The 22,558-nt window shown below is 37.0% G+C and overlaps 1 protein-coding gene across 1 annotated transcript in view; it reads left to right on the forward strand.

Moving 5' to 3' along the window:
* The window catches only part of Lrpprc (leucine rich pentatricopeptide repeat containing), an 89,600-nt gene that overhangs the window by 60,308 nt on the left and 6,734 nt on the right, over positions 1-22,558 (forward strand). Inside the window, exons 26-34 of the mRNA XM_090337037.1 lie at positions 1,739-1,807; positions 3,110-3,200; positions 7,046-7,188; positions 7,309-7,417; positions 11,157-11,283; positions 14,796-14,884; positions 17,512-17,713; positions 20,486-20,625; positions 20,763-20,878. Of these exons, the coding sequence (XP_090193163.1) occupies positions 1,739-1,807; positions 3,110-3,200; positions 7,046-7,188; positions 7,309-7,417; positions 11,157-11,283; positions 14,796-14,884; positions 17,512-17,713; positions 20,486-20,625; positions 20,763-20,878 (1,086 nt within the window). The remainder of the gene's footprint in view (positions 1-1,738; positions 1,808-3,109; positions 3,201-7,045; positions 7,189-7,308; positions 7,418-11,156; positions 11,284-14,795; positions 14,885-17,511; positions 17,714-20,485; positions 20,626-20,762; positions 20,879-22,558) is intronic.

Here is a 22,558-nt window from a genome sequence, read left to right on the forward strand (position 1 = left end):
AATGTATTTTATTTTATTGCCAGTCATGGGCCTTGGGCTTTCTCAAGACTAGAACCCTATCACTTGAGCCACAGTAACACCCGGGGCTTTTTTCTGTGTATGTGGTACTGTGAAATTGAATCTGGGTTTTCGTGCATGCTAGGCAAGCACTCTACCACTAAGCCAAACTCCAAGCCTTGACAATGTATTTTAGTAGTTGATTTACTCAACATTTCTGTCTTAAACATTTTAACTGTTGCATATTTGCACAGTTAGAATATTTACACAACTTAAATTGTACCCATTTTTCTGTTCGCTCAGTTCTTAATTTAAAGTCGTACAGTATTGGTTTTTAAATTAGGAATAATGGGAAACCAAACATAGTGGTACATGTCTTTAGTCTCAAGCTGTAAGGAGGCTGATATGGGAGAATCACTTGAACTTCTGGAAGTTAGGCCACCCTGGGTTAACATAGTGATGCCCTATCTCTAAAGTTAATGGGAACTAACAAATAAGTCAGATTCCAGGAATACTTGAATTCAGCAACAGAGTCAAGTGGCAAAAGCAGGAAAGGTATTTCCTGTCAGCTGGAACACAGCCAGTGCTGATGAGTATGTGGTTATCTTATCATAATGCTGTGATTGAAATGTAGTGTTTAGTGGTGAAAACCCTCTTACAGATGATGTAAAAACCTGTTAGAAGGACAAATCCTCAGAATTAATGTTGAAATGGTTTGTCTATTATTCCAGTATTCAATATTGTGAAATGAGTTTTTGATGCCAGAATCATTGACTAAACCTTAGTAATTTCAAATCGAGGGAAATAACATGTCTCAATTATTAAACAGCATTCAAACTAATTTTTAAGTAATTTAATTTCGTCTTAAAGCATTTAATTTTGGATATTAGACCGAATGTCTGGCAGTTGTTAGAGTACTTTTGTTGCTGTGAATTTTCTTTTTTTAATATATTTTTTATTGTAATTAACAAAAGGGTTACATGATATTTGCCAGATAGAAGGTGCATTAATTCATATTCATTGTTACCCTTTCACATGTCTTGGTACCCATTAACCTCTCCCCCACCCCCCTGTTGCTATGAATTTTCTTATGTAACTTGTTCATGAAACTATAAATAAAATCGTATTTATGTGCTGGGATTTCTGAAGATTAGAGGGAGGGAACATACTCAAGAATATGCATACACAGTTGTGTGTTTAATTTGACATTTGGAATGATTTTAGTTCATAAGGTCTTTTTGAATTAAAAAAATTAACCATTCTGGGGCTGGGAGTTTGGCCTAGTGGTAAGAGTGCTTGCCTAGCATGCATGAAGACCCGGATTTGATACCTCAGCACTCCACATACATAGAAAAAGCCAGAAGTGGTGCTGTGGCTCAAGTGGTAGAGTGCTGTGCTAGCCTTGAGAAAGCCCAAGGACAACAGTGCTCAGGGCCTGAGCTCAAGCCACAGGAAAAAAATAAAAAAATAACCATTCTAATCATTAAAATTTGTGGAAGAATTATTGACTTGCAAAGCAGCATCTTGAAAAAATATTAATCTTCTAGGCATAGGTTAAATATGGGTTCTATTTATGCTCTGTTGTGCTCAATTAAAGGTCTTGGTAACTGGGAGGTTATGTTGTATTCTTATGTGTATATGTTTGGCTACAAATTTGTCAGAAGGGAAACTATATTTGAGGAAGGATAAATGTTTTGCTAAAACTTTACCCTGTGTTCTGTATGAATATTTTATTTTACAGACTCCAGGCATTAGAGCTCGACCTGCAAGACTTCAGTGGTTTTCTGAGAGATGTATTGCCAACAGCCAGGTTTGTTTTTACTTTTTATGTCTTAAACATGTAAAGCTGAGTAGAAAAGCGCATCCTATGTGTCATATGATGGCTTATGGATTTCAGAAGTCGAAGTCTCATGGAGGCATATTATCTTGGTTGTTTTTCAAATGAGCAAGTTGATTTCTTGGTCCTACAGTGTACCAAGCATCCTAAAAATAATACTAACCTGGGCCATGATGATTTTTAACTTGCTTTTTACTAGCTGGGTAAGCAAGCTGAGTTCGTTTGCTTAGCAATTGAAACCTGATTCAGTCCTTGACTGCTGATTAAGATGCCCAGTAGATATAGCCCAGTGAAATCTTTGCCTTTCTCTTCCCCAGCACAGGTATCTGTTCATGGTGTGCCAAGGAAAAGTGACAGGGAATGAAGGATTCAATGTTTGCGTGGAGGAGTTTTTATTAATGTAAACTTTTTATATACTGAGTTCTCCCTACCCTGTTCTCTGCCCAGAAATCTTCAAATTCTCCAAAGAGCTGTTTTGTAGAGATTTCCACAGGCTTGCCCAAGGCCAGTGCTCTACCACTTGAGCCATAGCTTCACTTCCAGGTTTTTGGTGGTTAATTGGAGATAAGACTCTCAGACATTTCTGTCCATGCTAATTTTGAACCTCAATTCTCAGATCTCAGCATCCTGAGTAGCTAAGATTACAGGTGTGAGCCATTGGCATGTGGCCATTTTAGCCATTTTTAAGATATAGTTTAGTAGACTTAAGTACATTGTGGTATTGTTTTCAGCTGTTTAACTTATTATTTTCCAGTACTGGGGCTTTAATCTTGTACTTGCTAAGTGATTCTTTATTGCTGAACTACACCTCCAGACTTTTCTGTGTTGAGGATCTTAGAAATAGGATCCTACTTTTCTGCCCAGTGTATATGTTGACAGCTCCACCCAGTTTACCTTTCCCATCATTGTAGCTATGTTGATAGATGGATACCACTTCATCCAGCTTCTTCCACTGGCATAATATCTTGCCAGCCTTCCCACTAAGGCTGGCTCAGAACCATAATCCTTCTGATCTCAGCCTGCTTGCTATAACACTAGGATGACAGGCATATGCCACTGCAACTATCTGTGGGTAAGAAGGAGGTCTCAAGATCTTTTTTTCCTGGGCTGCCCTCAGATTATAATTTTTCCCATTCAACCTTCTGAGAAGGTAGGATTGCAGATTTGAGCTATTTCACCTGGTTTAGTCCTTTTCTTTTGAGTAAACAATTACTTGAGAGATTTTTCAATTGCTTCTTGTCAACAGTGTACATCTATCTGTTCATGTCATTTAAGGTTGAAGTTCTAGAAAAATTAGTGGAGCTTACACAGAAGTTATTTGAATGTGACAGAGACCAGATGTACTACAGCCTGCTGAAAATGTACAGTAAGTGATTTGACTATCATTTTAGTCTGTTGAAGGTAGAGGCGGGAAGGAAGTATCAAGTTTTGAGGAACTTCAAAGATATTATCCAATGTGGAATCTTCAACAAACCAAAGTAGAGGCTAGAATGAGCTAGTCCTTGGTTCTGTTTCTGGGCTCCTTGTGCCTAAAAGGAAGTTGCACATCCTGGAACTGTAGTTCTACATATTGTTAGTGACTGCCAGGGTTATTCATGCTTCACTGGCTTTTGACTCTTGATCGTTCCAGCCTACTATCTGAAGTAAACGTGATATAGCTAACCATGACTCTTTAGTAGTGGGATATAGCATGAGTCTAGTCTGTTCATAAACTACTTTCTCTTTTTCTCTCCTATTTCCACCTCATACATGAAATTTATAAGAGGCTATTGGTTTGAGCTAAGCACTTTCTGAACCAGAACTATTAGACCAAATCAAAATGTTATTTATGTGACCTTCTAATAAATTAGGAGAGTGATAATAACCACTTTCCTAATCATACCAAGTTTTATCCTGCATGATAAGGAGGTCTTGCCTGCTTTAACTTTTTTTTTTTTTTTTTGCCAGTCCTGGGCTTGAGCTCAGGGCCTGAGCACTGTCCTTGGACTTTCTCAAGGCTAGAGCTCTACTACTTGAGCCTCAGCACCATTTCCAGCTTTTTTTTATGTATGTGGTACCGAGGACTCAAACCCGGGTCTTCATGCATGCTAGGCAAGCACTCTACCACTAGGCCAAACTCACAGCCCTCTGTTTTAACTTTTATAAATAAAGTATCTTTGAAATAATCACTCTGCTGTTTTGTTCTTTTCTTTAGAAAACAGCTCTTTTCTGCCTCTGAAGTGTTATCTGGTTCCTTTTTTTTTTTTTTTTTTTTGCCAGGCCTTGGGCTTGAACTCAGGGCACTGTCATTGGGCTTTTCTCAAGGCTGGCAGCACTCTACCACTTGAATCACAGTACCATTTCTGTTTTTTTTTTCTGCAGATGTGGTACTGAGGAATTGAACCCTGGGTTTTGTGCATGCTAAGCAAGCACTATCACTAGGCCATGCTCCCAGCCCCTTGATTCCATTTTAATAAATAAAAGCTAATTCAGATCTGAAAGAAAGAAAGAAAGAAAGAAAGAAAGAGAAGAAACTCTTCTCATCAGAACCATATTTCATATGACTTTTTGGAGCAAGACTGCTCTTTGTCCCCCCTCTTCTTGTGTGAATTCTAAGTGCATTTATTAGTCATCATTTCTTAAATAGCTAACTGTCAGCACATTCACTTGTATGGATCTTTTTGTAGAAAGATGCATATCTATATGCACTCATTCCTAAACAACGTCTCTAGTATATTTTTTACTTATTTTAGAAACTTTTTTTTTACTTTAGCACCTACAAATAACTAATACACTAGACAGATAATCTAGAATTTATTCAACCCTATTTAGTCAGCTTTTTTTTTTTCGGTCATGCGTGCTGTCTCTGAGCTCTTGAGCTCAAAGCTACCACCGTACTCCTCCAGGCACAGCACCACTTTCTTAAGTTCCAAGCAATTCAGTTTTTATTTTATGTATACAAATTAGAAGCTTATTCTTTGTGTCAAAACTAATACTGACTCAAATTTTTCATTTTGAATTTGAAATTGTTTTAATACTCATCCCATCTTTGTCCAATTCTGTGTCTTCTGACATAGTCTTTGATATTTGATAGCACTTTGTTTTCAGACAGTCCATAGTTACAGTGCATAATTCCAGCCCTAGACCTGAAACTCTTTATTTTATAGAGGAATAATATTTAGAGTGCTGTAACAGATGATTGACAAATGGGGAATTTGGAAATAGCCACATTCTATTAATAATATGTAACAACTGTCAGCCTCACAATTGTAACCCTGGATTAGAAATTTTGAGATCTTAGTTTAATATCAAAGAGCAAAGGCATGTTGGTCAGATTGCCTCTATTATCTAAGTATATATAAAACCACTGAACCTGGGTTCATTTCTAGTATTTGGGCCTCTTTTTCAATGTGTGTGTGTGTGTGTACATTTTTTTTTTTTTTTTGGCCAGTTCTTAGGCTTGAACTAACTCATGGCCTGAGCTTGGCTTGGGCTTTCTCAAGGCCAGCGTTCTACCACTTGAGCAACAGTACCACTTCCAGCTCTTTCTATGTATGTAGTAGTACCAAGGAATCGAACTCAGGTCTTTGTGTATGCTAGGCAAGCACTGTATTACTAGGCCAAACTCCTGGCTCTCCTTTTTGATTTGCTATATATGAAAATGCAGGTTGCAATCTGTATGACCTGGGGAACCATTTTGAATTCAAAATTGTTTTTAATAATCATCCTATCTTTGTCCAATTCTGTGTCTTCTGACATAATCCTTTAGTGTTTGATAACACTTTATTTGCTTATATCAGATTGTATTTTTCACTTTGTGTTTTAAATATCTTGTAGAAGCCAATTGCTTCAAAAACCCCGAGGGTTTGGTTTTGTGGAAAATTCCATTTGTTATAGTGTTTGAGTATTTGTTTGCTATAAAAATGGTAACCAGATGTATTTGTGTTTTCTGTAATGTTTATTCAAAAACCTCCCCTTCCCTGCCTAGAGTGTAAAATTTAAATATAAATATTCTTTGAAGCTTTTGCTATTTGTGAAGGCTGTGTCACCAAAGGAGGATCTAGGATTCTCAAGTATGAAATAATTGCCTTTTTTCTTCCCAATGTATATATTCTGTTTTGCTTTTTCTTTTATATTTTCTTTCTCTTTATTTTTTTTTTCTTTTTTTTGGCCAGTCCTAGGGACTGAACTCAGGGCCTGAGCTCTTTCCTTAGGCTTTCTCAAGGCTAGACTTCTACCAGTTGAGCCACAGCACCATTTCCAGCTTTTTCCTGTGTATGTGGTACTGAGGAATCAAACATGTGTCTTCATACATGCTAGGCAAGCACTCTACCACTAGGCCAAACTCCTGGCCCCAGTGTATATATTCTTATATATTTATATATATTCATATACATACATATATGTACACTTATGTATATATGCATATGATTACATATGCATATATATTCCTTATATATTTATGTCCTTATATACTTAGTGTAAAGTAATTCTCTTAAGGTAAGAAATCTTACCACTATGTAATCTATCACATAGTTAAGATATAGTATAAGGCAACAGCACAAATAACAGACACTTTATCTGTTGAACCAAATGAAATGAGATTTAGGAGAAAAATAATATAACATAACACCTTCAGTCATTTAAGACCCACAGTTTTGTACTCAGCAACCTACTTGTATTCATCAAATACTGTAGAACATAGTTGAATTATTCCTGCTTCTGGTTTGATTTTTACTTGGGAAACTTCTGAGTTACTTTCAAAATGTAAATTGTTACTGTTACTGTATTTTAACAAAGTTTTTGTGTTTTTTTGTTTTTTTGTTTTTTTTTTTGCTAGTCCTGGGACTTAAACTCAGGGCCTGAGCACTGTCCTTGAGCTTTCCTCAAGGCTAGAGCTCTACCACTAGAGCCATAGCACCACTTCCTGAGGAATAGAACCCAGGTCTTCATGCATGCTAGGCAAGCACTCAACCAATAGGCCAAACTCCCGGCCCCAAGTTTTTATGATTTTTAAGTGGCTAATTTATCCCTCTTCCCTCCCTCCCCCAAAAATCTAGGAAGGTATATAGAAAAACATGTTACCTTGGATTGGCACTCGCTCTCAGCTCCTTCCTAAAATCAACATCTGGGATCTGAAATGTTTCCCTCAACATCAAATAAGAAAGCATGCATTTTTTCCTAATAATTATTTAATATTTTCAATAATTTCTGTTTACTCAAATTCTACAGAAATAAATGGTGATTGGCAAAGAGCTGATGCTGTCTGGAATAAAATGCAAGAAGAAAATATTATTCCTCGTGAAAAAACATTAAGATTGTTGGCAGAAATTCTTAGAAACAATAATCAGGAAGTTCCATTTGATGTTCCTGAGGTAACTCTTTTTTTGTATAAGTGTAACCGGATTGTCTTAGATCCTGCAGGACCCCACATTTATGCTGAAAAGATCATATGTTTGTTCAGTTTTATTTAATGGACTAATTTTATTTTAAAGGTGTGGTATGAAGATGATGCTCAAAAACTGAGTTCCTCATCACTGTCATCTTTTGAAGCAAATATTGAGAAAAATATTTTGAATGCCTGTCAAATGAGGAAAAGCAAAGGTAAACATGCCCATGGTATCTTGTTTCTAATGGCAACATTGATCTAAGCCCAGGAAGCTTATAGAAGTTCCATAGTAAGAGATGAAAGTTAAATTATATTTCTCTGTGTATTCATACTTCCAACAAAAGTATCTTAGTACATTTAAGGATCAGGTGAGTAGTAGGTAATATTAAAGAATGACTCCTATTTTTACCATCACATTTTGCCATTATAATAAAATAATGACCTCAGGTTTTGAGATCTCTGAAATATTTAGGCATAGAGAAATGTCAAGATTTTATATAATTTGTTTTTAAACACATAAAGAACAAAGGAAGCTGGGTTCCTAGTAGTTCACGCCTGTAATCCTAGCTACTCAGGAGGCTGAGATCTGAGGCTCATGCCTCAAAGCCAGCCCAGGCAGAAAAGTCCAAGGAGACTCTTATCTCCAATTAACTACTAGAAAACCTGAAGTGGTGCTGTGGCTCTAAGTGATAAAGCATTAGCGTTGGGTGAAAAAGTTAACAGACAGTGCCCAGGGCCTGAGTTTGGGAGTGGTGGGGGATGGACAAAGACAGCAAGTCCTATATACAGGTGGCAGTATGTACTAAGGATTTTGTGACCTGATAAAACCTGTAAAATAAGAAAAAGCTAAAATCTTATGCAAATGTACATATTCCCTTCTTGAATACTTGGTTTGTTAAACATGACATTTGAAATATGATGTAAAAAATCGGTGTTAATAAAATCTTTAAAAAAAGGAAAAAGCTAAAATCTTATGCAAATATACATACTTGATCTGTATATCCTTGTGTCTTTTTTTTTTTTTTTTTTTTTTGCAGTCGTGGGCTTGAGCTCAGGGCCTGAGCACTGTCCTTGGACTTTTCTCAAGGCTAGAGCTCTACCACTTGAGCCTTAGCACCACTTCCGGCTTTTTTCTATGTATGTGGTACCGAGGAATCGAACCTGGGTCTTCATGCATGCTAGGCAAGCACTTTAACCACTAGGCCAAACTCCCGGTCCCCTTGTGTCTTTTATTGTCAGCTGAATGTAAAATTTTGGTCAATACTATAAAAATATTCTGGGGAAAATTTTTTTTAGAACTTCCATTTACTTTTTTTGTATCACTCAGAATTACAGTGCTTAACAAAATAGAAATGTTTTAAAAAAATGGAATGCTTAGTTAATATTTCTCTTAACATTTTTTTAAGGTTGTCATATCAAAAACAAATCTGATCTGAATATGTTTGGTACATTACAATGCTAGTTAAAAATAAGAACAACTAGTTCGGCCAGAAGTTTGGCATAGTGGTTAAAGTGCTTGCCTAGCATGCATGAAGATCCGGGTTCGATTCCTCGGTACCACGTGTAGAAAAAAGCCGGAAGTGGTGCTGAGGCTCAAGTGGTAGAGCTCTAGCCTTGAGAAAGCCCAAGGACAGTGCTTAGGCCCTGAGCCCAAGCCCAGGAATGGCAAAAAAAAAAAAAAAAAAAAAAAGAACAACTAGTTCTTAATGTACTGTGTTATTTCTTTTCTCTCTCTCTCTCTTTTTTTTTTTGGGGGGGGGGGGGGCCAGTCCTGGGCCTTGAACTCAGGGCCTGAGCACTGTCCTTGAGCTTTTTCTTCAAGGCTAGTGTTCTACCACTTGAGCTACAGCACCACTTCCAGATTTTTTCTATGTATGTGGTACTGAGGATGTATGTGGTACTGAGGAATCGAACCTGGGTCTTTGTGCATGCTAGACAAGCACTCTATTACTAGGCCAAACTCCCAGCCCTCTTTTCTCTTTTTTTCCCGCTTATGGTTAATCTCATGTGGAGGAAGTAGTGCTAGGGCTCTATCTTTGAGCTGAAGAGCTCAGGGATAGCGCTCAGGCCCAGAATTCAAGCCCCATGGCCAACCAAAAAAAAAAGAAGAAGAAGAATTTGTTTGTCTATGTGTTTTCATGTTATACTTTATGCCAAAGCCCAGGAACATACAGATGTTTACAAATAAAAGTCTGGTACATGGTACTTGGTATTTCGTTACTAACAAGGATTTTTGTTGGAAGGCTTATTTAAAATCTAAACAACCTGGAACCGGGAGTTGGCCTAGTGGTAGTGCTTGCCTAGCATGCACGAAGAACCGGGTTCGAATCCTCCGTACCACATACATAGAGGGAAAAAAAAGCTGGAAGTGGTGCTGAGGCTCAAGTTGTAGAGCTCTAGCCTTGAGAAAATCCAAGGACAGTGCTCAGGCCCTGAGCTCAAGCCCAAGACTGGGGGAAAAAAAGTAAAATCTAGACAACTGCCAGGGCCATTGGCTCATGCCTATAAATCCTAGTGGAATCCAAAGAATCATGGTTTGAAGCCACCGACAGCAAAGTCCACAAGACTCCACCTGCAAAATAACCAGGAAAAAGAACAGGGCTAGACAGTTGATTTGGTGGTAGTACTCTAGTCAAACAAGTAAGCCCCCAAAGCATGTCCCAACTCGCATCCTGGCAAAATAACAACCTAACTGACTTGTATACCACAGTTACTTTACTTACTTGAACTGCTCTCATTAAATACAAATACTGTCTCTCTTTATATTACAATATTATTGTTGTACATTCTGAGGCTTGAACTCGGAATGTGTGTGTGTGTGTGTGTGTTTAATTGGAGATAAGAATCTCACAGACGTTCCTGCTGGGCCTGCTTTGAACCCTGATCCTCAGATCTTAGCCTCTGGAATAGCTAGGATTACAGATGTGACCCACCAGTTCCTGCCTTTAATTTGAAGAGCTAAACTAGCTTTTGACCTAGCCATTCCAGCCTCTTATGAGAATAGTGAATACTCTTCTAATGTGTACATAAGCATAATCATTTGTGCCTGTTCAGGAACATCTAAAGTAGCACAGAATGTTCTTCTAAATATTGATGTTAGGTCCATTCCTAGTTAAATATTCTGTATCTCTTATGTTCATAGAAGTCCGTATGTGATAGTTCAGTTATACTCTCTTTTCATTGTGATGTGTTTATACACAGACAAGAGTGGATTGTAGTTTCAGTTGGCTGTTTATAGCTAAGCAATTTTATTTCAGAAAAGTAAGTGACTGAAAAGTGTAGTTACTTCTCTTTTGGTAACATCTTTTCATTCACTGACAGTTATTGTGAACAAGTGAAATAAAACTGTTAATCATTCAAACAAATGTTGCCTAGTTTACTTGTTAGATACCTGTATATTTGAAAATTGTATGTTTTTGTATAAGTCCTGTCGTAGCCAAATAATTTGATCTCCTAATTTTAGAATTATAGGCTATATTCAGTTTAATGCTATTGTGCTGAAATGTTAACCATTGTAACCACCCACTTATAGATTAAAGATAGCTTTAAAGTGAGTCTTTTGCTCTCCTCAGTCTAAATTATACCTTTGGCTTATTTGGACTTTAACACACATTTGTAATATATTTTTAAACTGGTGCATCATTTGATAATATCAAAAGTGTAGGTTCTCATTAATATTGACATGAACATAATTGTGTCACTTAAATATGGAAATTGTTTTAAGAGAAACCCCAGGTACCATCTATTTTGTTGAAGTTATACTTTTCATAACTAGGATTCGTTTTAAAAGATTAGAAGAGCGTTCATCTGCTTGACTAGTCATTGTGGAGTTGTAGTGGATGAATTTTTTTTCTAATCCAGAAATACAAGGTTTCGAAACTTTTTGGTTTGGATTTTTTTTTCATTTTTGCTATTTCTGAATAATACTGTTGTTTTGTTTTTTTTCTCTCATAGATGCGTATAATATTTTCCTGAGAGCACAAAAGCAAAATATTGTATTTAGCAATGAAACTTACAGCACACTTATAAAAGTTCTGTTGTTCAAGGATAATTTTGTACAAGCAATGGATGTGAAAAATTTGTAAGTAGTAGTTCATTTATTAAACTTCAAAGTGAAGAACAGTGGATTTCCTTTGAACTGAAAAAGAGTGTCTTTTTCTTATGGCTTTGCTGTCTGTGGAGTATTGTAAGATGCACCTGACGAGTTTTATTGACAAAGTTGTTTAACTCTCTCAACAAGTAATGAAAGCTTCAAAAGTAATAGTTAACAGTTTTCTTGACCAAAAAAAAAAAAAAGAGTTGCTATATTTTGAGCAGAATCTTAAAATGATGCTCAGAGTGGACGTGGACTTGTTGAATACTCCTGAGGCTCTGCTTCCACCCTCGAGCACTGTGATTACACTCATGTGCTGTTACATACATGGCTGATACTTTTTAAAGACAGTTTCCTTTTTTTTCTTTTCTCATTTTATTTTTTTTGTTATCAAGGTGACATATAGAGAGGTTATAGTTACATTTTCCAGATAGTAGGTGCATTATTTCTCACACTTTGATACCCCTTATGTTTTTGTCCTCCTTTTCCTTCCTTCACCCCCTCGTAATCATCTTGTTTCCTCTCCTTCCCCTATTTCAAATATTGTATATATATACAATATACCAGGTAACCAAAGACTTTTTTTTTTTTTTTGCCATTCCCGGGGCTTACACTCGTAAGGCCTGAGCATTGTCCTTGAGCTTTCCTCAAGGTTTGAGCTCTACCACTTGAGCCATAGCACCACTTCCAGCTTTTTTTTTCTATGTATGCAATACCAATGAATCGAACCCGGGTCTTTTTTTATTAAAGAATTTATTAACATTGATTTTTACATCATATTTCAGATGACATGCTTAACAAACAAGTATTGAAGAAAGGGATCTCTATACAATTACTGGCACTTAGGTTTTAGAACATAATTAAAATTAAGCTGAGGGTTTGTATGTCATACATGCATATTAATCTATGTAATAAAACATGCCTATAGAAATTAATTTTTTTTTGGTCACTCATGGGACTTGAACTTAGGACCTAAGTGCTATTTTTACGCACTTTTGCTCAAGTCTAGTGCTCTAGCACTTTGAGCCAGAGTACCACTTCCTGAACCTGGGTCTTTATGCATGCTAGGTAAGCACTCTACCACTAGACCAAACTCCTGGCCTGAACAGCTTCCTTTTAGTTTCCTGCGTTACAGAGTAAGAATTTACTGAAAGAATTGTTTCAAAAGAGACATTGCTTATTCAAAGAATAAGGGATATAAATTATAATAATAAATCTCTGGTAATTTGAGGATTGTTTTCTCCATCCTTGGTAGTTTCCTGTTTTATTCTGTCATTTATATAAATGTAAATCTATCAGAGCTTTTTTTTAAACTTTCGGCCAGTTTTGTTATCCAAAGTCATATAAATTACAAACATTGACTAATGTCCTGTGTTCTTATTATATAAGCATAATCAGTAATCTATTCATCGCTCTGAAATGGCTAATGTGGAACTTGCCCTGTACTACTGTCATGTTTGGTTAACATATGTTAATTTTTGTAATTGATTTTAAGTTGAAAGGTGATACTTCTTTATCCTGTCATTTATTTTCTTTTAAAATGTGGCAGTTTAAAAGTGTCTTTTTAAATTGTTTCAAACTAAATATAATTATAATTTGATTATATTATTTCTCTTCTCTCACAGTAACCATATAGCTACACACAACTAATGACTAGCTCAGGTAGCACAGATAAAGAGTATTTCCTTTACGTAGAAAGCTTGGTTTGATAGCTCAGGAAAAAATTAACATTAGGAGGCAAAAGTAAATTTAGTGCATTGCATCAAGGATTCCAATGTAAAGATCTCTGACAGTAAGTTTTTTTTTTTTTTTTTTTGCCAGTCCTGGGCTTGAGCTCAGGGCCTGAGCACTGTCCTTGGACTTTCTCAAGGCTAGAGCTCTACCACTTGAGCCTCAGCACCACTTCCGGCTTTTTTCTATGTATGTGGTACCGAGGAATCGAACCTGGGTCTTCATGCATGCTAGGCAAGCACTTTAACCACTAGGCCAAACTCCCGGCCCAGACAGTAAGTTTTTGTACTCTTCTTTTGCCAGTTTGGAATATATTTTTGTTATGAACGGTCAAGTTTAACCATATATAATAGGTGTCTTAAGTTTTTTCATTCTGATAGCTATCTCAAGACAGCTTCATGTTTGTAATAAGTAGGCAACTTCTTAAGGTTGGAAGAGATTATCAGAAAAGAATATTGTGTCTTGAAATTTTGTAGTTTACACTGGTCCAATAAGAATTTCTAACCTCATCATTTTAGAATTCTAGGTAATATTTTGACATATGTTAATAGTACTAATTTTTACTTAACTATGCTTCAGATTTAAAAAACGCTTTATTTTAAGCAATTTATATTCTCATGTGAGTTGTTGACTTAAGAACTTTGACAGACGGGACAAAGAGAAAAAGTTGAACTGAGCAGTGGGTACTTCAGCCGGATTTAGAGGATTGATAGGGGAGGGAGATTTTTTAAAAGCCCTGTATTGTGGGACTGCAGTGGCTGAACATGACAGAGGCTGGTCATAGCCACCCTCATGCCTTTACTGGATTATTTGTGAGAATAACTCAGTGGTGGCCCTGCTTCTTTCTCCAGCTTCTCAGTTTGTAGGTTCATGCTGGCAAGCAGTGTCTGTGTTGGCAGTGATGTTACCACTGAGCTCTATAAGGCAAATGGCAGCAGTTGCTTCTACTCCGCGTGACCTGTGGGGATTTCCTAGCTAAGGAGTGAGCTTGGGGCATTAAGGATGCTACAATTTCATCACCAGAGATGTCTACAGAATAGCAAACAAGTCATTTGTGCTTAGGTTTTAGGAGTTGTTTTTATCAAGTAGATTTTTACGCCAACTAGCAGTTTTTTTGCTCTTTAAGTTTTAAGTATCAAGGGTTTTGTTTTAAATTTAAGGCTGGGACAAGTTTGTTAGGTGAAATTTTTAAATCAGTGTAACAGCAGTTTTGGTTCTGCAGTGTGCATAAAAGCTTTTAGAACTGCACATATCTAGATGACAGAAATTTGAAAATTAATCAACCAAATGATATGGTGTTGGTTAGTAATATGCATTAGTTTATATTTAAAACACGTGGTGCTGAAAATAAATGTTCATTTTTGTTGCTAGAAGAATAGTTTTACATTTTATAATTATGGTGAATGTAGAAAAAAAAAGAGGAAAAAGTATCCAGCTTCGGATACAGCTGAACAATGCAGGGCATGCAGTTATTTTAGTCATCTAATATGTCAGCATTCAAGAATCTGAACCGATTGTTTAAAAAAAATCTTGTACTTTGTTTCTTTTGTTGCTCATTTCCAACTTTGTCATCTGTCAGAATGCAAAAAAAAATTATCCTTCTATAACCATTGACAGGATAACACAAAAGCTGTCTCCAGGTCGATATTTTGCAGCAATATTTTTAACATACGAACAGTAGTTTTTATAATTTCACCTTGGTGCTCAACCATTTATTATCGTATCAGAAGCATGTCAGTAATTCCTTTCTAAATGTCTGCTTCTTTTAGCGCTGAGACCCACATCAAGGGCTTCACACTGAACGATGCTGCCAACAGCCTCCTCATCATAACGCAAGTTAGGCGGGATTATTTGAAAGGTATGTCACAATGCTTGACCTTTACGTCACATTAATGCCTCTGCAGATTTTTCTTGTAACGCCCTTCGAATACTTGGATAAAGGAGTCCATTTAGCAAATTACCTGCTTATCAAGAGCCTTTTGTGGTAGCTGAGAGACGTAAATTACTGTACATGCATTTATAATACAGCTTGAATATGAATGTACTTGTCATTTGACCACTTAGTCCAGTTTCCATTCCATTTAACACAAGATGGGTTTTCTTAAGATGAATCACAGCTCTTCAGACATGCAAAATTTGTGTTCCAGAATGAGAGAAAGTACAGGCTTTCAAGTGCGTTAAAATTCACAGCACAAGTCATTTTGCTTTGGAAATTAACATACTTTCAAGCATCTGAAACAATTCCCAGCAGTTGTTTTTTTGCATATTGTGTTGGTTGTGTGCAAGATAGCAAATGAGTTAAATTGAGTGTTAAATGTGTAGGATTGTGAACCAAATGATTATAATATTGATTTTTAAAAGTTAATCTAATACTTTTTAAATAGTTCATAATACCAAAACAATAAAATACAGTGTTTGTTTGAAGTTTAGAGTTTTAAAATGGATGTAACACAAGGTAGATGTGGAGATGACCTTGTGAGAAGTGTTGGTCAGGGACTGGGAGTTGGTAGAGACGGTTTATGTCTGTCTACCGTGGGGTAGATTTGGATCCCTCTTATGAATGGATTCCCAAAGGAGCTAATGAAAACTCTTAAGTTTAGATAGCATGCTTTTCACATTAACTTTTAGGTTCAAATGTTGGTCAGTACAGTAGCACCAGTTTTGTCAATGTAACAAAATTCACTTTAAGATAGGGAAGAACTTTCAACTATTAGATATTACGTAGTTTCTTTCCTGCGTGAAATAATGGTGTTATTCCTCATTAGTATGTCAAGGATTGATTTGGGAGCCAGATCAAACCTGTTTGCTAGCTTTTACTAATACGTTAAGTTCTTCATGACAACAGTCAGAAAGTGCATAAACTAATTTTCGACTGCCCTTGAGGTTTCAGTTTAACTGCAAGTTGCCCATCTACCACCTCCAGCCCAACCTCACTGCCCCTTACCTTGCTGTAGACTCGTTCATATGTAGTAAGGATGGCAACAATGTTGGCTGTCTTTAAATAAAAATCCTCCTCACTTCTGCTTCTTTTCTTCTTGCCACTTTATTTTAATCAACCCCATTTAAGGAAGTAAGAAAAAATTAAGCCAATTAAATCTTACTAGAATTTTATTAACAGTACTGTTGTAAACTATTAATAGCTGGTACATGTCACTATGGATAGGTGAGTAGATGTTGGAATTGAGTCACAGCAGGAAATGATTTAGGGAGAGGGATGCAAATGGGTACCAGTTACAGTGTTCCCTAAGCTGCACAGATGGCAAGTTTCGTGTGAGCATATGCTTAAGTCACAAGATCTTTGTACTCCCTTTGGATAGATGCAGAGTGATCTCTATCTATCTGCTCAGACTCAGGGTGGTATCTGCCAATATGACTTTGACTCAAGGAAAAATATTCTTCCTTAGTGATTTATCTATAAAACCAATGTTTATCTCAGAGTGGTAATTGTGAATGGAGCTTGTTTAGTATTGTGCCAGGAATGTGGTAAATGCTACACAATGCAGTAAGTGATTAATAAATTTGAGTTTCCATCATCACCATCATTATTTTTCTTGGTATTATGTGGGACTTAAACTCTGAGCCTGGGCATTGTCCCTGAGCTCTTCAGCTCACAGCTACCAGCCTACTCCTTGAGCCACAGCGCCACTACCAAGTATGCTTTGTAAACTACCTATTTTTCCTTTGCCTATTTGAGACTCAGTAATCGAGATTATTTATAGATTTTTGAGTTACAATAGTTCATTATGAAGACTGAATCCTTCATATCTTTAATTATTACCCTTTCACATTCTTCTGTGAGGTAGGCTGTTCTTCCTAAAATGCCTTGAGAGTCTTTGTTTTGTTATTTTACTTTAACTGCTATAAAGCCATGAAGTTTTGTTGTAGTGATGATAGTGATTGCACCCCTCCTATCACTGTTTACTACCAGGATTTTTACTACCCTTGCACATGAGGCAGTACATTAGAAGAGCATTCTATATTTAGCTGTCATCAAGTACTTACAGTGGGGCTTTTAAACAAGAAAACAAAACATTTATTATAACCATAAGAAGTGAATGTAATGTAAAAGAAAATCTGTTAGTCAAAGTTGAATGATCTGTTTGGACCTCAAAGTATGAACCCAGTAGAAGTGACATAATTTTGGGAGCTTATTAATTTTTAATATTTATCCTTATTTATACTTCTATGAACTAATCAGCTTCCTTAAAGTTATTTATGAAGTTATCCCTGAATGGAATTCACATTGTAAGTAACACTTGTGGTCTTTCTGTGACAGAAAGGTTCTGTAGTCACTAATACTTTACAAATAGTCAAGCCATTTTTTTAAAATTTCTCATGATTTTTAATATTTACTGTAATGTATAACAAATCATTCATAGCTTTTTGCCTATAATACTTGATGTTCATATATAAAAGCTGGTTTTCCAGATGCATTAAAGTCAGTATGAGTCATGTAAGAAAACTGTCCTCTGCTCTTGGTTTTAGGAGCTCTGGCAACTCTACACGCATCTCTGAATTTGCAGCAGACCCCTTCTAAGTTAGCTGTGACCCGCCTCATCCAGGCTTTGGCCCTGAAGGGTGACCTTCAAAACATAGAAGCCATCCAGAAGATGGTAGATGGACTTGACTCAATTCAACTCTCAAATATGGTTTTCATCAATAACATGGCTTTGGCACAAATAAAGAAGTAAGTGTTTTGTTGATCATTATTGCAGATAAGCACCTTTAAAATCTTCTTAGACCTTTGAAAACTATGTCAACTGCTGTGGGAATGTCCAATCTGATTATTATTTCTGATTATTTGCTAACATTTATGAATTAGATGTGAAAGGGGGGGGGTTATGTATCCATGCACACACATGTACCTGCACGTCCTGGAGCTTGAATTCAGGGACTGGTCACTGTCCCTAAGCTTTTTTGCCCATGGCTAGGACTATGATTTGCCACAGCTCCACTTCCAGCTTTTTTTTCCCCCCTGGTGATTAATTGGAGATTAAAGTATCACAGACATTATTGCCCAAGCTGCATTTGAATCTCAGCCTCCTACGTAGTTAGGATTACAAATGTGAGTCACTTGTGGCTAGCTATTTTTTTGCTTGTGCTGGGGTTTGAACTCAGGACCTTGCACTTGGTCCTCTGGAGCCCTACTACTTGAGCCCATCATCAGACCTATTTTTACTTGTCACGTATTATGTGCTTTATATACAAGTAAATAAGAGTATATATATTGTATATGATAGCGCATACATATATATGTGTACTTATGCATGCTGACCTCTAATTGTCAAAAACAATTTTATTTGTCAGGAATATTTGAGAGAGTGACATTCCACTCTTATGTGAAACCCTTCTGCGGAACAGGCCTAGCAAACCTGTTAAAAGTAAGCATTTTTAGGATTTGAAAGCATGTATGTAACATGCATGAAGTCCTTGGTGTCGTGCACTTTCTTTTAAAGCAACTTTTCAAATGTGTTTTTAGTTGGGCATGAATTGCTCAATCCTATAATCCTAGCTGCTTAGGCTGAAATCTGGTCTGTGAGTGTTATCTTCAATTAAAGAAAAGCCAAAAGTGGAGCTGTGGCTCAAGTGATAGAGCGCTAGTCTTGAGCAAGATGCTCAGGGATAGAGCCCAGGCCCTGTAACATTCCAGCCCTGGGACCAGCACCAAAAAAAAAAAAAATCCATATTCCTCATTACCCTATTAATACACATACCAAAAAGAAAGGAAGGTATTCAGAATTGGTTTTCTTGCCCATATACTCTAGATCAGCATTTTCAACACTTTAAAAACTACATACAGAACTGACCCTTAATTAACCCTACTATCACTCAGCTTAAAGATTCATAGGGTTATGTTTAGTAGTACCTGCCTGTGTGCCAGAAAGTTGGAGACAGAGGCTAGATAGATGGGTCTAGATAATAGCAAAACCCTATCTCAAAACAAACACTGAAGTTTTAAAAAAAATTTTATTTTTGTAGGATTTTTGTTCCTGTTCCTTCAAATATAAAAACAGTTGCTTTATTTATTTTTACTTTTCAAAATTATTTTCCCAATTAGAACTTCAAACTTTCTGTCTAATCAGAGAATGTGATTGCTTTAAGGGGAAAATAACCAATAAGAGCTGAATAATTTTTAAGAAGTTTACATAGCATTCAGTTAGGTAGTAAACCATAGGCAAAATCAGTTAATTTAGGTTTGGGGTGTGGGTGTTTTCTTTTTGGTAGTGTGTGCGTGTGCGTGCGTGCGTGCGTGTGTGTGTGTGTGTGTGTGTGCGCGCGCGCTTTTTTGGTACTGGGGATCAAACCCAGGGCTTTGAACTTGCTAGGTAAATGCTTTACCACTGAGCTGCATATCAGCCTAGTTTTAGTTATTTTTAGTGTAGTAACTTCAGTATAAAGTTATTTGCATTTGGAGGACTGTATCCTCATTGTGAAGGATCAGTTATAGGTTACTTCGGATTGCTTTCATCAAAGAGTCATGAAGAGAATTTATTAATAATTTAATAGTCGGGTGTGGTGGCTCATGCCTGTAATCCTAGCTACTCAGGAGGCTGAGATCTGAGGATCAAGGTTCAAAGCCAGCCCGGCACAAAAGGACCTGAGACTCTTATCTCCAGTTTACTTCTAGAAAACAGGAAGTGGGGCTTGGCCCAAGGATAAGGCGTTAGCCTTGAGCTGAAGAACTCAGGGACACACCCAGGCCAAGTTCAAGCTCCATGATCCGCAAAAAAATAAATAAAATTGTTTAATAAAGCCATGAAATTGATTTGTCTCAGTGTAAAGATAATTCTTTTGTTGGAATTTAGTATTTGGTATTTTCCAAAAATACCTGTCAAAAAAATTGATATAACTGTAGATTAGAGATGTGAAAACACCCTTTACATATATTATCATACCTTAAAATATTTATGATAATGACTATTGGATTATAAAGCCAAAATCATAACAATTCAACAACTTTTACATCCAAATAGCTACAAAGCCAATGTGAAATGTTTATGATAAAATCTTGCTTAATTCTTGTATAGGTAGACTGTTTTTGTCTTAGCAACTATTAAATAAAATAAACAACTTACAGCATGAACCACTCTTTTGTTCTTAAATATGATTGAAGTTGCATAATGCTCTTTTAAGTTAGTCAGTGCCAGTGAGTCACACCTATAATCCTATCTACCCAGGGGCTCAAAATCTGAGGATCAGATTAGAAGCCCAGGTGGGCAAGAAATTCCTTAAGACTATTAATCTCTGACCACCAAAGGTCAGAAGTATAGAGTGCGAGCCTTGAGCGATAAAGCTCAGGGACAACATCTAGGCCCTGGCTTCAAGCCCCAGAATAGACAGACCTACACACACCAGTTATAAATATTTATTTTTTTCTAAGATATTTGTATAAGTAGATCTAAAATTACATTAAAACAGGCAAATATTTCTTTGCAATTTATTTTGCTTTATTTTACAGCAATAATGTAGATGTGGCTATAGAAAACATTGAAAATATGCTTACTGCAGAGAATCAACTGATACAACCTCAGTACTTTGGTTTGTCATATTTATTCAGAAAAGTAATAGAGGAGCAGCTAGACACAGCAATGGAAAAGTGTAAGTTGGTTGTTTCTGTTAAAGAACACAAGTATGTTTTCTCTCTGGCAAAATTCGAAATATTTCTGTGGTGAATAGATCATGTCACTGTTTTAACAAAAAAAAAATATTTATTTTTTAACCTGTCATTTTTCCAGTAAGCATCATGGCAGAGAGATTGGCCAATCAGTTTGCAGTTTACAAACCTGTTACTGATCTTTTCCTCCAGTTGGTGGAGTTGGGCAAAGTGGATGATGCCCGAGCTCTCTTACAGGTAATGAGTCATGGTGCAGTGGGGCTTTGGTAATGACAAGTAAACTGGGAAGCTGCTTAATTAGACAGTGAAGGGACATTTGGGTTCAAATGGGCAGCAAGGCCGTGCGTGGGACAAGAAACTAGACCGGAAGTTGTACGTGCTGCCAAGCAGGACTAGCAATGTCCTTACAACAAGTAGGAGCTGTGAGTAGAGAAAGTGCGTTTTACAGAAATGATTCTAAGACAGGTGTTTCTGTGCAGATAGGTAATGCAAAACAAGAATTTCTTAGATTGCCTATTTTAATTTCTTCAATGAGCTAAGTACTGTGCATTGCCATGGCAATACAGTTTGCAAACAAAAAGTAGGAAATGTTTGCTTTTAAGTACAGCTTCTCATTTGAAAACTCAAACATTCTCAGTGCCGTACTCAAGGTTTATTAAGAGTTGAATTTGCTTTCTATTCACTTACGTGTCACAGACACATTAAATGACAAATGCAGGTCTCTGTTGCCCGCACTTGCAGTTAAATTAGCAATCTTCAACGAAAGAGACAACTGCATTCATGCCATTTTAACAGCACTAAATATAAAGCTGCACCAAGTGCGATGGAGCGGTGGCTGATCGAGCTGCCACTGGCAGTGTACACAAACAGGCACCGCTGGGGAGCCCTTCCCAGCAGGTGGCAGTCAAACAGTCACCGTGATCCTGCCAGCCGCTCTGTTTGTGTAGACTCCCTGTGTCAAATTGAGGTCTGGGACCAATTTCTGATAGTAAATAGTATTATATTCACTTACACTTCTACCAGCTGTGAGATACAGTAAGAAAGAGATAAGGAAGGTGAAGCTGTACCCATTTGTTTGAGCTCCCATTTTGATCTTCTGTCTAGGTCTTTGGAATGCCTGAAAACTGATCTCTGTGTTAACAGTTATATTGGGGGTGGGGGAGATGCAGATTGATACTGCTTTTAGAGGTTTTACTTTATTTCTTAACAGGGATTTCCAACTAATTAGGAATTTTCTTGTTTCGATTCATTTACTTTTCTCACTCTACCTTGCTCTTCCTTTTTATGGAAAAGGCAATTGTGATTGATAGGATCATTTAGCTGCTGTTGGTGTCAAATGTCTTAACATTAGCTGGGCCCTGGTGGCTCATGCCTGTAATCCTAGGTACTCAGGAGGTTGAGATCTAAGGATCATGGTTCAAAGCCAGCCCGGGCAAGAAAGTCTGTGAGACTCTTTTATCTCCAGTTAAGCACCAGAAAGCCAGATGCAGAGTTGTGGCTCAGAGTAGTAGAGCACTACTGGCCTTGAGTAAAAAAGTTTAGGGATAGTGCCCAGGTCTTGAGGTCAAGACCCATGACTGACAAAAAAAAATCAACAACAATAACATTAAAACTGTTACATGTCAAATAGACATTGTTTTATGTTTACATGTGCATAGCTAAACACTAAGAATATTAACACGTAAATACCTAATTATTGTCGTGATGGCACTTAATCAGCTTTCATCCATTATTTTGATAGTTTTTAGAAATCGGCACTTGGTACTCTTCGGCGGGTTTCTTTCCAGCCATAATCATCCTGGCTCCTCCTAGGATCGCAGTGACCCATAGCCTTGGCAGGAGATGGCAGGCTGTGGTTTGCTGCCATTGTAGCTGCGTTTGCTTGTGTTCTTACCTAGGGGCTCTTGGTGACAGCTA

Source organism: Megascapheus bottae, chromosome 7 (assembly GCF_031878675.1).
Source record: "Megascapheus bottae isolate mThoBot1 chromosome 7, mThoBot2.hap1, whole genome shotgun sequence".
NCBI classification, from domain to species: domain Eukaryota; kingdom Metazoa; phylum Chordata; class Mammalia; order Rodentia; family Geomyidae; genus Megascapheus; species Megascapheus bottae.